The sequence below is a fragment of the Symsagittifera roscoffensis genome, chromosome 2, assembly GCF_963678635.1.
Source record: "Symsagittifera roscoffensis chromosome 2, txSymRosc1.1, whole genome shotgun sequence".
Taxonomy (NCBI): domain Eukaryota; kingdom Metazoa; phylum Xenacoelomorpha; order Acoela; family Convolutidae; genus Symsagittifera; species Symsagittifera roscoffensis.
This window is the reverse complement of record NC_087063.1, coordinates 25,641,103-25,657,133: the sequence shown is the minus strand read 5'-3', so window position 1 is coordinate 25,657,133 and position 16,031 is coordinate 25,641,103. Positions and strand designations below refer to the sequence as shown.

The window sequence follows — 16,031 nt, the reverse complement described above, 5'->3', positions numbered from 1 at the left end:
CACGAAAGCTTCCCAGAACCTCATGTCTTAATTAAACTCTTGATATCAGATTCGACTGGGCTTTATCGAGAAAAGTCAAGTTTGAAAAAACGGACAATAAATACAAACATTGACCTTTCTGAAGGCCATAAGTTATTTGTAAGAAAAATGGAACAAAACCGCGTATATAAATTTTTTTTCTAAATAATGAAAAATATTTTCCTAAGCAGCTCGAAAAATAAAATAAAAAACCATATTCCATACAATTTCATAACCAATGTTTTTATCAACCGGGAGCAAACTGTTTGAAACCTACATAAATCCTAAGCTTTGGAAAGAAGCTACTAGAAAAGCACACCAGATAATATAAATTACATTTGGAAAAAAAAACAATCAGCCGACAAAATTAGGACTAAAAACGAAAACCCAAAAAAATCAACATTTCTTCTATAAATATGTTTTTACTAATTTAATTACTACCTCAAGTGAACTACGAAGTATTTTTATTTGTATTTTCGTTCCCGATTACAAATCACTTGCTGTTGCAAGTGAAAAGATAACAGCCTGATTGCTACGTTCAAATCTCCAATACAGGAAGTTTTCAATCTTTGTTTGATGAAATTGTGCCTCAAAAGAGTCCATGTTCGGATTCGTTAGCCCTTACTAGTCTCAGGCTTACACATTTTGATGAAAGCTTTGGATATTTCGAAAGGAAAAAAAAACAATGTGCTTCGAAAACAAACATTTAAATTAGCAACAAACAAAGGACCAACTGTCACAAGTTCATCTTCAAAATCTATTGGCACTAACATTACTGGCCTCTTCTAGACAATTTAGAGATCGAATTGAGGTTTTTATGCCATTAACTTGTTTTTCGCTTTAAGCAGAGGGTCAGATGAATTGCTGTTGATTAATCAAAATAAATCACAACACAATCACAAAAAAAAACTATTTTAAATTCACAAAAATCAAAATCAAGGGCGCATATTCAATTCTCAATATGCCATTTTTATTGAAACTCCATGTTTATTCCTGAAGATAACCGCCTCAACTCATCGCTGATCATTCATTTCTTGAGCGACTCTAACTTTCGTTTATCGACACAGTTGAGTCGTTGGGAAAACTTCGGGCTTGCTGCATTTGTAGCTTTGTGCTCCAATCTTATCTGAACTGGTTTGAAATGCTTCACCGGATGTGATTGGAATTCCGTTTTACTTCTCAGCAACTTTTTTGCTTCTTCTTGCTCTTTTGCAAGCCTTTCTTGTCTCCTTTTCTCCACGCTTTCGCTTCTGGAAGCGAACTCGCGGTCAAATTCTTGTCGCTTTTCTAACCTTCTCGAAACTGAGTGCGGCACTAATGACTCGCGAGGTTTTGTTGGCGGAATTAGATTACGACGTGGCTGAAATGGCTTTTCAATGATTTTCGGAACCGGTTGAGCTCTGAATGTATTACTCTCATTATCCCCCTCACTTGTTTCGCTGTTATGACCTTTCGTATACTTGTTGCTTAAAACACGATTCTCAAAACTAAAGCTCGCAATTTTTGTCACTTTATTAGATCTTTTAGGTCTGAAAGGAGTTCCAAATTTAGGAGGAGGGTGGTAGTAGCTAGCTGGTTTGTCTTCATCATTTGGAGTGTCTTTCATTGATCGCGTTCTGATTAGACTAAAAGCAGGCGATTTCGGAACTGTGGCTTGTGGCATATTATGATTATAAACTCCTAGTCTTCTCAGCTCCTCGTAGTCTGGTAAAGGCTGAGCATGGAATTGATTCTCATTTTCATCATCACTTTTGATATTTTCACGAGAAGACAATGCCGCTCTGTCCTTGGTGAGCAAGTGAGGCTCATTTGGTTCTGTATGCTTATGGCTCAATTTTGGTCTAAAAGGAGCACTGAAAATTCGTTTATCCAATTTAATTGCTTTGAACTGATTCTTCTTCATAGATTCAAGCTCCTTAGCAGCTTGAGTATTCGGAGTGTCAACGCAAAGTTGTCTCGTTCGAGCTAATGATCTCAAGTTTGGTGTTTTCGGTACAGTTGCATGTTTGAACTTGTAATGATACTTCACTCGCACATTGGACAACCTTCGTGGCTTCTGCTCCTCGATTCTTTTAGGTTCCGGTTCTACTTTTTCTTTTTCAGCAGAATGCTCTGATTCTGGAGGAGCAATCGTTTCACGTAAAGTAGGCGAGCCTCGGTGTCTTTCAAAATAGGCCATATCTACGTCTGCATCGTTCCCTGATGTAAAATCAGGAAGCTTCGGCACGTCAATATTTTCGAAGGGATTCATTTGCCCTGCAAAAAGTCAACATAAATTCAGCAATACCGGTACTACTATGATAGTGGTCCCACGAAAAAGTAACTATGGTAGAAGGGCCCCGCATGCATTTCGCATGTTACATTTATGACAACTAATTGGTCACAAAAATCTCAAGAAATATGTTGAGTCAGAAAATCTCGAGAAAATCTCTGTTGAGTCAGAAAAATGTGAACATCAAGAAATATGCTCGCTCCAACTTAATTTACGGTTTAACAACTATAATTGGGTTAATTTATTTGTTTTCGAATTCAAATGCATTTTTTTGAAGTTGTCATCTCAAAATGGTGAGGGACAACACTTATTGGACGGCGCATTGATGACTGGAAGGAAAACAAATTCGACAAGTTGTTGGCGGAAGCAGTGAGATATGGGTAGAAGAAACAAATAAATCAAGATAATTTGGACGAAAAACATGTCTCGAAAGTGTTTGCTTCATTAATGATGAAAGGCAAAGTGAGAACTGCTATGCAGTGGCTCTCGGAGAGAGCAAGCGGGGGTGTGCTTGATCCGCTGCAAGAGGTGAAGAAAGGTGTGACCGTTTTAGAGACTTTGAAGTCAAAGCATCCAGAGCCACACAAGTGTGCCAGTCGGTCATATTTGGAAGTTTGACCTTGAGAGAAGCAAAAAACACCTAATTTTGGAGTGAAATTTAATTTTTCAAAATTTCGAATGGAACCTGTCATGCACGATTTTCTCGCGATAACTGAAAATCAGAAAAAAGAAGTCAGAACGATCGAGTGACAATCGCGGGAAAGTTGCTAGAAAAATCAGTGGGAAATTGCTATTCGCAATTTCAGTAGCAATAATAATCGAGAGTAGAGCTGTCCCATCTAAAACAGAGACGAGCGCATTCCCACGAACTGGATTGTTGTGATTGGAGTATTATTCTAAACTGGACTAGGGTGAACCTTCGGTGGAAAGGTGGACAGCTAGAGTGTCCCAATGGTTCACGAGAACTTACAGTCTAGAGTAAAAACTTGTTCTTGTTATTAAAACTGACTAACATTAAACTCATTTTAGTTACTTTATTGATTCTTGAGTTGCTCACCGACTTATTTACTTCCTGGTTCTTGAGCGTGCTACAATGTGAGTACTAATTTAAATTTTTAGAGTGTGTTTTATAATTGTTATGTTGAGGTAAGGCGAGTTTTAGTTTGATCCATCTGAAATGGATGAAAGTTCCACTGTCTAATAAAAAGTAACTTAACGGATTGTTCCGACCCGGTTTTTAATGGCGTTCATGTATTTTGGGTATCTAGAGACCTAAGTATGGGGACGTTTCTAATTCTAGAGTGGGGGGATATTTTAGTAGTAGCCTTTAAGCTGTAACGGGTCGTAGTCTCATGTCACAAGCGAACCGAATTGGCTCCGACTGATTTGAGGTATAAAAACACAAGAGATAGTGTCCCTGACTCTTGAGCCAATGGTTATAGGGCCTATTTTTCTTAAGCCTCATGTGTGACTGCAGTAGACGAATGTTACATAGTGTTTTTATGGCGCTCCTGGGTGTTTACGACATCAAGACTACGGAGTCGAACCCACTTGAGACAGCTTCGGGCTGAATGCCCATTCTAGAGTACCGGCGGTACAGTTCGACAGGAACGTGCAAACCTTCCGGTTGTACCGTGATAGCTTTTTAGGAAAACTCAAGAAAACTTCCTGGTACGCTCTCCGAACGAGGCTTAGCTAACCGAATAAAGGGGGGCAACTAGGGGGATCAAAAACACGAGCAAAAAGACAAAAAGCGAAACAAAAACCATAAAACGAAAAAAGACAGTGACTTTGACACCAGATTAGTTGGATCAAACCTTTATATTAATTAAATAGTATACCCATACTGTTTTACAAGTTCGATCGTTTCGATCAACCTAGCAATTTAACCCAGTAACCTCAATAAAGTGCCCGAGTGTGGGGCGTTGTCAAGGGTTTTTAGATAGCTTGGAACTTAGCTGGACAACAAGGAGACTTGACTGGAAGATGTGACCAGCCGAGTGGGAAAGTGGTTCAGGAGCACTTGAGCTGAACCAATAGGAGACTTGACTGGAAGAGGTGACCAGCCGAGTGGGAAAGTGGTTCAGGAGCACTTGAGCTGAACCAATAGGAGACTTGACTGGAAGAGGTGACCAGCCGAGTGGGAAAGTGGTTCAGGAGCACTTGAGCTGAACCAATAGGAAACTGGACTGGAAGAGGTGACCAGTCGAGTGGGAAAGTAGCCAAGAAGGATTTGGCAGTTCTCGAGTTCTCAAGTTGGGCAGAACGGGTATCGTTAAAACTCATACTACATTATAGGAAATAAGTGTAAAATTGGATAAGCGATATCCCCCGGTTTTGAGGAACGTTTTTACTTGAGCAGGCCTGGAGACAGGTCTACGGTTTTCTCTTGAGAGGTTTAGCACCCGGCGCTTAAGGTAATTTTGAGCTTAAGAAGGGGGCTAAAAAGGGGGGAGGTTAGAAGGGGGGCTGGTTAAGTTAGAGGTTGGCGGTTGTAAATTGTAAAAAGGAGAGAAATTAGAGTAACTAATTGGTCGACATCGTTGATTTAGTTACATTAGTCATTTACACGCGTTGGTCATAGGAAACGGATATCCAAAACTGGAATTAGGTTAAGGTAGGTACCCTGGTCGGATTGGTAGGGGGAAACGGACATAGACAGTTTTTGTGATACCCCATAAGATCGCTAGCAAGGGGGAAGGAAACGCGTGGCAATTAGGTACCAGACATTTTTTTTCGACGAAAGGTAGACATTGGTCACCTTTGAAATTTAGGTGGGCTCATTTTTCAGTTTTTATTACTTTTTCTGGCTTGGATTTTTTGTTGCATTTTGGGGAGGATTTGTGTTTAGTTTTTATACGAACAGGTGATCACAAGATACCTGCGCACAGGTTTTGGTCTCAAGTTGCTTGGAACATTGAAATAGAGGTAACTAGAAAGAAATAAAAAAAAAAAGGGGGGTCAGCATTTGGCTTTTAAGAAAGGGTTTATGGGGAAATTTTACTAGAGCTTGAGTGGTGGTACAAGGCACAGTGAATCAAGAAGTCCCCATAACGAAAAAGAGAGAAGTCCCACCGCTCAAACACTTGTCAAACAGCCTTGGGACAGTGCCAAAGAAGTCCAGGGACAGTGTTGGACCAGAACAGTCTTGATACAGTCTTGGGACAGTGGTCTTGGGACAGTGGTCTTGGGACAGTGGTCTTGGGACAGGGTCTTGGGACAGTGGTCTTGGGACAGTGGTCTTGGGACAGGGTCTTGGGACAGTGGTCTTGGGACAGTGGTCTTGGGACAGGGTCTTGGGACAGTGGTCTTGGGACAGGGTCTTGGGACAGTGGTCTTGGGACAGTGGTCTTGGGACAGGGTCTTGGGACAGTGGTCTTGGGACAGTGGTCTTGGGACAAGGGTCTTGGGACAGTGGTCTTGGGACAAGGGTCTTGGGACAGGGGTCTTGGGACAAGGGTCTTGGGACAGTGGTCTTGGGACAGTAGTCTTGGGACACTAGCCTTGGGATAGTAGTCTTGGGACAGTAGTCTTGGGACACTAGCCTTGGGACAGTAGTCTTGGGACACTAGCCTTGGGACAGTAGTCTTGGGACACTAGCCTTGGGACAGTAGTCTTGGAACACTGGCCTTGGGTCAGGGGTCTTGGGACACTGACGGAGTACTGGGACATTACCGAACATTCTTGGGACAGTAAAAGGAAGCCTGGGACGGTACGAAGAAGAGTAGGGACGGTAACTGGGAGTCTTAGGACAGTATAAAAATTGAAGTAAAATTACAACAAGTTGTTTTAAGACAGAATTAAGACAGAACAAGACAAATTGGAACCCGGTACGGTTGGGACCACGAATAAAGAAAGTTACTCGAAGATTTTAGAGAACTGGAACAAGGTTTTTATCACGTTGTATATTTTCTTTTAAGAATTTGTTTCCACAAAAATTTTTTTTATTCTTAGAATAGAATTGTGTATATAATAATATTGTAAATAAGGGAAATTGTAAATAGGAATAATGAAACGGAGTAGGGTACCGGTGCTTGAAAAAAGGTCAAGTGGATCAAACACGAAATATAACTCGTCGCTGCGTGGAACAACATCAAGGGGCCCAGGCAAAACAAGAAATAACTTTTCAGTTAGCATGGTCAGCACGAGGAGTGGCACCGAGAGCAAGACGCGAGAAGATGCGAGAGAAAAAGAGGTGGAGCCTACAATCGAAATCGACCTAGAGACACCAGACCAGAGCGTAGATGAACTGGAGAAAAAGACGACGGAGTCAACTCCAATGCCAAATGCAGAAGAACCAAACCCGAAACCCATAGAGTTCTCACCAATAGACGATGTGGAAGAGGCAATAGGCAACACCGAAGAAACGGTGAAAGAAGACTCTCAAGTAAAAAAGACATCTTTTACAGAAAGGTTGGCGATGATGGTCGGAATAAAAACGAAAGAGAACGTGACTGAAGAACCAAAAGCTGAAAGAGCACGGACATTTGGGACAGTGAGCACGAAGACGACAGAAGCCAATCCGAGAGAGGAACAAACTAAAGCAGAAGCAACGGCCGAAGAAAGACCAACGGCTGACCATGAAGAGGCTACTCTTGAGCTAGGTGACTTGATGGCAAAACTGAATCAGATCGACAAAAAGCTGAAGCACAGCGAAGAGGACAGAGAAGTGATAAGAAAAGAATTAAGATACAACAAACACGAGTATCTGGATAGTTATTTTAACCTGGCTAAGGCAACAGACGAGAGACTCAAGGAGACGACAGATAAGGTAGAAGCCACCAATAAAGAACGAGAAGGGAACATCAAAAAAGATTTGCAACAGTTGAAAAACCGATATGATGATGTCAACAGCCAAATAGGTAGCCTGGAAAAGAGGCTGGACACAATGAGCAAGAATCAGGCCGAAAGTTCAGGTGCAATACAGACGAAATTGGATGCAATCTTGAGAAATTCTACCTCACAAGAAAGAACGGCAGCGGATCGCACGCAAGGCACCAGAGTTGACTTTGTGGAACCACAAAGGGGCAAACGGCAATCGACACCGTTGCCCTTAACCCGGGATACGGTGAGCATAGCACCAACGGCTGATAAAACAATCATGAAAAGTGGGAATTCAAACACAACGAGTGGTCCGGGTGACTCAACAGCTAGCAGCAACGCAGGTCCGGATGCCATGACGTGGGCAAGCACTTGGGAGATGATGAACAGGACTCTAGAGGCCTTCGCCACGAGGAACACTAACTAGAGCGATAGGAGAGACGGAAAATCAAGGAAAACTTTCAAGAAGCCAAAAGAATTCAAAGACGACTCAGATGGATGCATTGACACGTGGGTGGAAGTGATGAGATTACATCTAGAACAAGATAACTTAAATGATGAAAGGCAAGCATGCACAGCCATACTCAGTAACCTGGAAGGCACGGCATTGAAATGCGTGGTTGCAAAGAAAGAAGAAGAACGCGATACCGCGGACAAGATCTTCGAGATATTGCTGAATCGATTCGGGTCAGGCATGAAGGGTAACCAAGCGATGATGCGATTTGAAAAGAGAAGGCAGAGGGACGACGAGTCAATAGATCGGTTCCTAGATGATCTCGAGAGCTTGAGAAGAAGGAGTGACCCAGAGGAGTCGACAAACAGAAGAAACTTTATCATTGCCTCGAAGTTCATTGATGGGGTAAAAAGTGACGACTTAAGGACAATGTTAGCAACATACTACACATTGTCGAAAGACAGCGCTCCAACCCCAGAAGAAATGAGACAGAAATCAAGGGAATACATGCTGATGAAACCCAAGAAATACTCATATACAGAAAATAGGAACACGCAAGGGGGAAGTCAACCCCAGAGGTCGTCATGGTACAAGCCTAGAGATGACATGGACAAGCGCAGATCATGCGCGAACTGCGGGTCGGCGGATCACCACGTGGCTGACTGCACAACATACAAACAAGGCATGAAGAGTCTAGGATATGCACCAGATGAGGAGGACATGAGCCAGATGGAGGAACACGAGTACTATAGTGGCTTAATCATCAAGATAGGCGCAAGATGCTTCTTCTGTAACCAGGAGGGGCACTTCAGAATGGATTGTCCCTTGTTCTGGGAAGCGGTCAAGGACCAGAGTCACCCCAAACATAAGTTGGCATTAGCGGCAGTGCAGAATCAGCGGAATAGACAAAACGAGTTTGAATCTAGGAACTTAGGAGCACCAAGCACGGAATTGCCGACGAAAACAGTGAAAGCTGTAACACATGTTAATGTTGCGATAGAGTCCGCGGCTGGGAACTCGCTAGAGATAAACTATGAGAAAGCGGCGACGGAAGCAATTGCCAAAGTAAAACAAGATCTGGCTCCGAAAGAAATAGAGCAACGACTAAAGCTGGAGATCGAAAGACAGAATTTCAACGAAGCATTAACCGGATCGAACCAAACACCAGAGGCTGTACCGGGCTCAACAAAGACGGGGAATTGTAACACTGTAAAAATGGTGACGGGAAAGCCATTCGGCATATCGAAAATTGGGGCTAGAATAATGTCGATAATCACAGTGGGCGGCCACGAGGTAACCAGAAACTTGAGCGAACCGAGCGACCAGACGATAATGCACATTGACGTGTACGCAGATTACTTGAGCTGTATAAGCCCACAAACGATTTCTAGAGCCTTGAGAGCACTACTCATGAGAGGGGGCAGCAAGTCGGTACGTGTTGATAGCAGATATACTGAAGCTTATGGTCCACACGAGGTGATGCTAAATATAGATGGGATTAACATCTATACCAAGACGATGATAACATGTGACGAAGACCTAATTAGACAAATCTACGTAGGGAAAGAAGAATTGAAAGTGAGATCGATTGGACACTGCGCCATGCTTGAAGAAGATGCAATGCACATCGGGACGGAGGCAGATGTGACAGGGCACGTGCTGGATATAAGTGGCAAAAAGACTCAGTTGCGTGGGTTGCTTGACACGGGAGCAGTCTTGAGCGTCATACCAATCGAAACTTGGGAGAGGATGGGCTTTGACAAAGGTGACTTGATAGACTCGAGAATACGGCTGTCGGCTGCAAACAAAGGGGCCCTTCGGGTGCTGGGCAGGACGCCGATAATAGCCCTCAATTTGGAAGAACGTAACCTGTGGATGAGCTTTATCGTGGTAGAAAACCTAGATGAATCTGACCAATTCATTTTGGGCAGAGACTTCATCAGGAATTTCGACGTAACGATTGATCTAAATAACGCAATGTTCAGGATACGGAACCCGGATAGGAGGTACGCAATCAAACCGGTAAATTTAATAATGGCAAATGAAAACAAAGCACCGGTATTCTTGAGTAGGAGGGTGAGGCTAAAAGCTAATGAAGCGGCAATCGTAAGTTTGAGGATGAAAAATTACAATGAACTAAGTGACAACAAGCAAGTGTGCATAGTTCCGAACCCTAATAGTCAAAGTGCTGCTGTTTTAGGAAGATCATTTTCGATAACGAAGAGCGGCCTCTGCGTCAGTGTCTTGTTGAATACCCTTGATATACCGATCACGATACAGAGAGGGAGGAAAATGGGATATGCTTTACCGGTTAAAACTCGATATGAAACAATTAAGAACTCAAAACAAAATGAAGTTGTTGATTGTCCCAATCACAGGGACAAAATTTGTATCTTGAGACGATTGCAGAAAATAAAAGATTCTTCAGGTCTTATTAAATCACTTAAGTCAGAAACGGATGATGGTCTTTCGAGCTGTTTGAACTTTCCAGAGCGACCCACACTAGATGAAATGCAAAATGAAAAACCGGTCCTGTCGGAGATTGAACATTTGAGGGGCAAACTGAAAGATGAACAGCTCGAAGCCATCAAGGACGTACTAGAGCGGAACGAGGAAGTTTTTTCGAGGCATAAGGTGGATATCGGGTGTTGTAATTTCGTTGAGCATGAAATAGAACTTGAGGAAAACGCGGTACCACACAGGGAGGGGGCGAGGCGCATGACCCCACACAAATCGGACGCGTGTAGAAAAGAGATCGAGACGTTACTAGAGTATGACATGATAGAACCATCCAAGTCACCGTGGGCGTGTGGAGTAGTGATGGCCAAAAAGAAAGGCGACCAGTTGAGGTTTTGTTGTGACTTTCGATACCTGAACTCCGTCACGGTGAAGGATGCCTATCCCATACCTAGGATTGATGAGAGCCTCTCGAAGTTAGGTGATGCAAAATTTTTTACGACTCTTGATTTAGGCTCGGCCTTTTGGCAAGTACCACTAAGGAAGCAGGACAGGGACAAGACAGGGTTTGCCTGCGAGTTGGGTCTGTTTCAATGGAAACGGATGCCGTTTGGACTTTGCAATGCCACAGCCACGTTTCAGCGGTTGATGGCACACGCGCTGATAGGCGTAACGAAGAAGTATGGCAACCTGGTAATGTGCTACGTGGATGACGTGGTAATAGCGACGCCAACACTGGAACACCACATTGAGAGACTAGACGAAGTGTTTGCATGCATGAAGAGGTCGGGGCTAAAGTGTAAACCATCAAAGTGCGAGATACTCAAGGACTCAATAAAATACTTGGGCAGGATGGTAGACAAGCACGGCATCAGACCTGATACGGACGCCGTGGAAGCAGTCCTGACCTGGAAATCACCGAAGACAGAGCACCAGTTGATGAGCTTCCTGGGTTTCGCTAACTATTATAGAGAGTTCATCAAAGGCTATGCAGACAAGGTATACCCGATGCAACAATTAATGAGACACAAGGGCAAGAAGTTCACGTGGAACAACGCAGCAGAAGAGTCATTCCAGAGGATAAAGAAAGAGCTATGTGAGGCACCAGTACTGGGTATGCCGACTGAGAAAGGGATGTACGTGCTGGACACGGATGCGTCGGTAGTCGCGATTTCTGGGATTCTCCACCAAGAACAAGAATGGAATGGGAAGAAAGTCTTGAGACCAATAGCGTACGGGAGCAAAGTCCTGAGTGACACGGAAATGAAGTACGGAGCACCGAAAGCTGAGATGTTTGCGGTGGTTACCTTTGTCGAGAAATACAGGGCATACCTGGGCAGTGAGCCATTCAAGTTGCGAGTCGACAACAGAGCACTGAGCTGGCTGAAAACGTACTCAATGGACCAAAGTTACATTGGGAGGTGGATAGTTCGCCTGGACGGATACAACATGATAATTGAGCATAGAACGCGAGATAAACATCAGAATGCCGACAGCTTGAGTAAGAAGACGGAGTTCTATGAGAGACAAGAGCAAAGAGAAGCAGACAGACCTGAAATCAAAGATGGCTTCTCATTCATGGACAAGGAAACGTACGACAGTCTTCCACTCACTAGATGGCTGGACAAGTCAGGCAAACCGATAGAAGATCATCCTGAGTTGCCTAAAGAGCCACCAGAGAAGACCATCTTGAGGAAGAGCAAGAGGATTCCGATTGAGATTATACTCAAGTCGAAGATCGTGAAGGAGACGCTCAAGGCAAAAGGCTATGATCTTAACCAGGTGGAAGCAGGAACTGCACAGATAGATGATGACTTAATGAGGTTGCTCGAGAAACCATCAGATGATAAGCCCGTGATCCAGGAGAAGGGTCAAGAGAAACCGGAATTCACTATACTTCGGAGAAAAGAGACAGTGAACGATACTGACTCATCAAGAGGAAGTGTCACTGACAGCAAAGATGTCGTGCGGTCACTAGTTGACAAAATCCCCGAAGACATTCTGGAGCAGACCAAGGTTAGGAAAAAGAAAGTGACGTTCAAGGAAGATACTGAACACCTGGGACTAGGTCAAGAGTCCGGGGAGTGTTCCAGGTTCACGGAAGAAGGAACCGGAGAAGGAAAATTGTCCGGGGAGCGTGAAGGATGGGATAGAGACTCGGATGAGAGCAGCGAAAACCAAGACAGTCTGTGCATGATACTGGCGGAAGAGAAGACAAGGCACCACGACAGGGAGTTACAGACGGATCCATCTTCAGGAACATACAACATGGACATACAGGAGATGCGAGGTGGTGAGGAACTTGAGAAAATTGCGGTCGCAAGGAAACCATTCAGGGAACTATCATGCAACTCAAACATCAGAACGAATCTGGTGCCAGAAGATGATATGAAAAGCGTGAAAAGGATGATATGCGTGAAACTGAGTGATGACATCCACAACCCTGGTGAGATGAATGGACAGATCATGGCGCTAAAGGAGCATGTCAAGGCAAGATATAGGCTGTCAGACCTAATAAGAGCCCAGAAGAATGACAAAATGACAAGTAACCTCTCCAAATGGATCCAGTCGGGGGTCAAGGAGAAGGGGGAACTTGAGGAAGACAGCTACAAGATCTTGAGCCAGTTCTACAAAGAAAAGAAAGACTTACTTTATCACACAGCTGATGGAGTGGTAGCGTGCAAGAGGAGAGATGAGGAAAAGATATTACACAAACACAACCTCATCATACTACCACAATTGTACCAGACAGAGGTGCTTTTCAGATCACACGACCAGATGGGTCACCAGGGGATAGACAAAGTACAACAAAGGATACTTCACAGATTTGATTGGCCAGGAATGAGAAAAGCTTGCGAGAGATGGGTGAATGCCTGCCTGGCATGTCTCCAGGTAAAAGACCCAAGGAAGATGAAGTTTCCCCTCAAGTCCGTTGAGAGCTCGGAGTTCAATGAAGTGGTGCAGATAGACCATCAAAAAATCTGCATGACAGAGTCGGGATACAACCAGATACTGGTTATAATAGATCACTTCACAAAGTTGGCGGAAGCGGTTCCGTGCCAGACAGCCTCGGCCGATGAGACATGTGATCATCTGATAACGCATTGGATATCGCTGTATGGTTGTCCAATGACTTTCCAGTCGGACAACGGCAAAACTTTTGTGGGGGACTTGACAAAAGAATTGATGAAGAGATCGCACATTGCTCAAGCACACTCGACGACCTATCATCCGCAGACCAATGGGTTGGTAGAGAGACAAAACAGGACACTGGTCAACATATTAAGGGTGTACTGCTCAAGATACATGACGGACTGGGACAAATACCTGCCACAGGTAGTAGGAGCCTACAACAGTACACAGCACTCAACTACGGGCATCAGTCCTTTCATGATGTTGACGGGCAGGGAGAGAGCAATGCCTCTGACATTCTTTTACCCGGAATACGAGGGGAAAAGGACGTCGCCTCAGGCATACGTGAAAGAAGCGATCAAAAGACAACAGGAGTTGAACGAGCTATGCAGGAGGAACACGGCGCAAGCGCAAATGAGGCAACGCAGGAAATACGACGAGAAAATATTAAGAGCAAAGCCATATGAAGTGGGCCAATACGTGTGGGTCTTCCAAAATGTAATACCGCCCAAATAACAAAGAAACTACTCAAGAAGTGGAGGGGACCATTCATGATAACGGAGGTTCATCAACAAGGACGGTTCTATCGCTTGAGTACTGGGCGAGCGGCACATTATGAAAATCTGAAGCCTCACGTCCCGTCCCCAGAGGATTGGTGCATACCGAAGGACATGGAGGGTCTTGAGTACCTGGTGGTAGAGCCAGCGTGTGAAGTGAATGAGAAAGGTACTCGAGAGAAAAATGATGGTAATGAGAACTTGAGTTTGGACGACAATGAAAAGATAGGAGTGGGGTCTGATGCAGGATCATTTGTAGAAGAAGACTGGAACGACCCGGAGCAAGACGAGGTGCCGAAGTGGATGGAGCCGGATCGACCAACGCCACCGGAAACCAGGACTGGCAATCGTAAACGCACCGGCATGAGGTACAACAGGTACGGGGATGACTTCTTGATGGATAAGATACAGCCAGACACTTTGGGCGAGGAATTACTGAAGGCAGGCGAACTGGAAGCCGGAGAGGAATGGCAGGTCATTGACGATGGTGGTCATTATCCGCAGGATGATTACTCGACGCCAGAAGTAGAAACGGATCTCGAACAGAGTGAGATAGAGAGGAGGGAGAACACGAACTTGAGGATTCTAGAGTGGATGCGTGATGTCAAAGACGAGAGCCGCGAAGGACAAAGCATTCAGCAAGTCGATGTATCAGCAGCAAATTACATGAAGACAGAGGACCCTCTTTTCGGATGGACGGCAACAGACAGGCCACTGGACATTCCTCAGGACAATTCAGACCCGACAACATCGACGGGGACGTCGATAAATATTTTTGTCCGGGGAGTGGGGGTAGGACTTACCCACACCGAAAATTTGATGATAAAGAAGCTCAAGGAAGTGAGAGAAACGAGCGAATTGGAACTGGAGGAAGAAGAGCCAGAGCCTACTATAGGTCGGAATTTCAAAACGAAATTCGAAATACCCAATGAATACTCGGAGAACATCATGATAACGGATAGCGACTTCATCCTGTCAAACAGGACCAGCGCGATCTGCATCACGGCGGACATGAGTTTCAAATCAAGATTGGAAGCTGACTTCAAAAGAGAGTACCAGAATGTAGAGTTTCTGTTCAGACAGAGACCAGGACTGGGAGGGATGGCAGCGCTTCCACCGTCAGTGGCACAAGTCCCGGGCAAATATCTGTGCTTCCTAGTAACGAGGGTCAATGACAGGAACACAATTGATCCCGAACACGTGATATTGGCACTAACAAGATTACGAGACTTCATGATTGAAAGAGGGAAGGTACCACAGGCACAATCGACTGGATTGGAGTGCGGAACAGGGAGCCAGGAGGGACTGCTTCCATGATGCAGCCTGGGTGGAGTATCTCGCGCCACCTCGTGTGCCAGAGGGTGCAGTTCACCTAATCATAGGGGACAGCCTGGTGCGGGTGTTGACCCGGATCCAGTCGCATTGGCAGACAGGAATCTTGAGTTTCGCTGGAGCTGCCACGCCACAGATGTTGGCAACCCTGGACATGCTAGGGATGACTAAAGTATACACGGTGACCCTGATGATCGGGACAAACGATGTGTCAAGGGGAGAAGCGAGGAAAATAATGAGGCTGTACGACAAGATGAGCTGTCTTCTTGAGGAGCTGAGGATCCAGATGGACCCCATCCTGCTGACAGTATGTACGGTCCCCTACAACATGATGTTTGATCAGCACGCCTTGGAGATGAACGAGAAGGTGCGGAACCTAAACAAGGTGATCCGAGATATCCATCGCAAGAGTGTGCTCCCTGTCAGATTGTTGGACGTGGCAGAGCGCATGGAGAAAGAGGGATTCCCTGAAGACACCTCCAATGATGGAATCCATTTCGATAGACCACGGGGAGCAGAGTGGCTAAACGACGTCTTCCAGGAACACATAAACACGCTAGAGTCGGATCTACTAGAGACCGCCCAATTTACCTTAGGACCACCTCCGAACCCACCATTCCTTGCCTCGAGGGCCTTGTCTGGTCGCTTGGGAACGAGAGTTGACGCTAGAGACGGTTCGAGGAGCATCCAGACCCGATTGCAGAGTGCCACGCCAATGGAATCTGAGGAGGTGATGTCATCAACACCTCCAGGCTCGGCGATGTCCTCAGTGGTAGTGGCAGAGAGCAAGCGGGAAAAGAGGTCTATGGAGACCGCTCGCTTGAGATATCCTGAGAAGGTGAAAGAACTGGACCTAGAGAGTTTGGAATGCAGGCGAGAATTGGCGGAAACCCTGGGGATTGAACGAGTGTCGCACGAGGATTTGAATAGACATCATTGCGTGGACTGGTTGAAAGCTCATGAGGCGCACTTCTCGAGAACGAAGTTG

General features: G+C 45.0%; 2 protein-coding genes across 2 annotated transcripts in view; both read right to left on the bottom strand.

The window, feature by feature from the left end:
• Positions 1-16,031, bottom strand: part of LOC134840456 (proteasome subunit beta type-7-like) — a 287,503-nt gene that overhangs the window by 8,132 nt on the left and 263,340 nt on the right. The gene's annotated exons all lie outside the window — the stretch shown is intronic.
• On the bottom strand, positions 707-2,445 carry LOC134839303 (targeting protein for Xklp2-like). The gene has a single exon (XM_063854805.1). The coding sequence runs from the start codon at positions 2,267-2,269 to the stop codon at positions 1,046-1,048; it is 1,224 nt and encodes a 407-aa protein (XP_063710875.1). The 5' UTR covers positions 2,270-2,445; the 3' UTR covers positions 707-1,045.

Bases quoted from the DNA above. Each gene is read 5' to 3' on its own strand.
- LOC134839303 (XM_063854805.1), bottom strand. From the start codon at position 2,269: ATGAATCCCTTCGAAAATATTGACGTGCCGAAGCTTCCTGATTTTACA.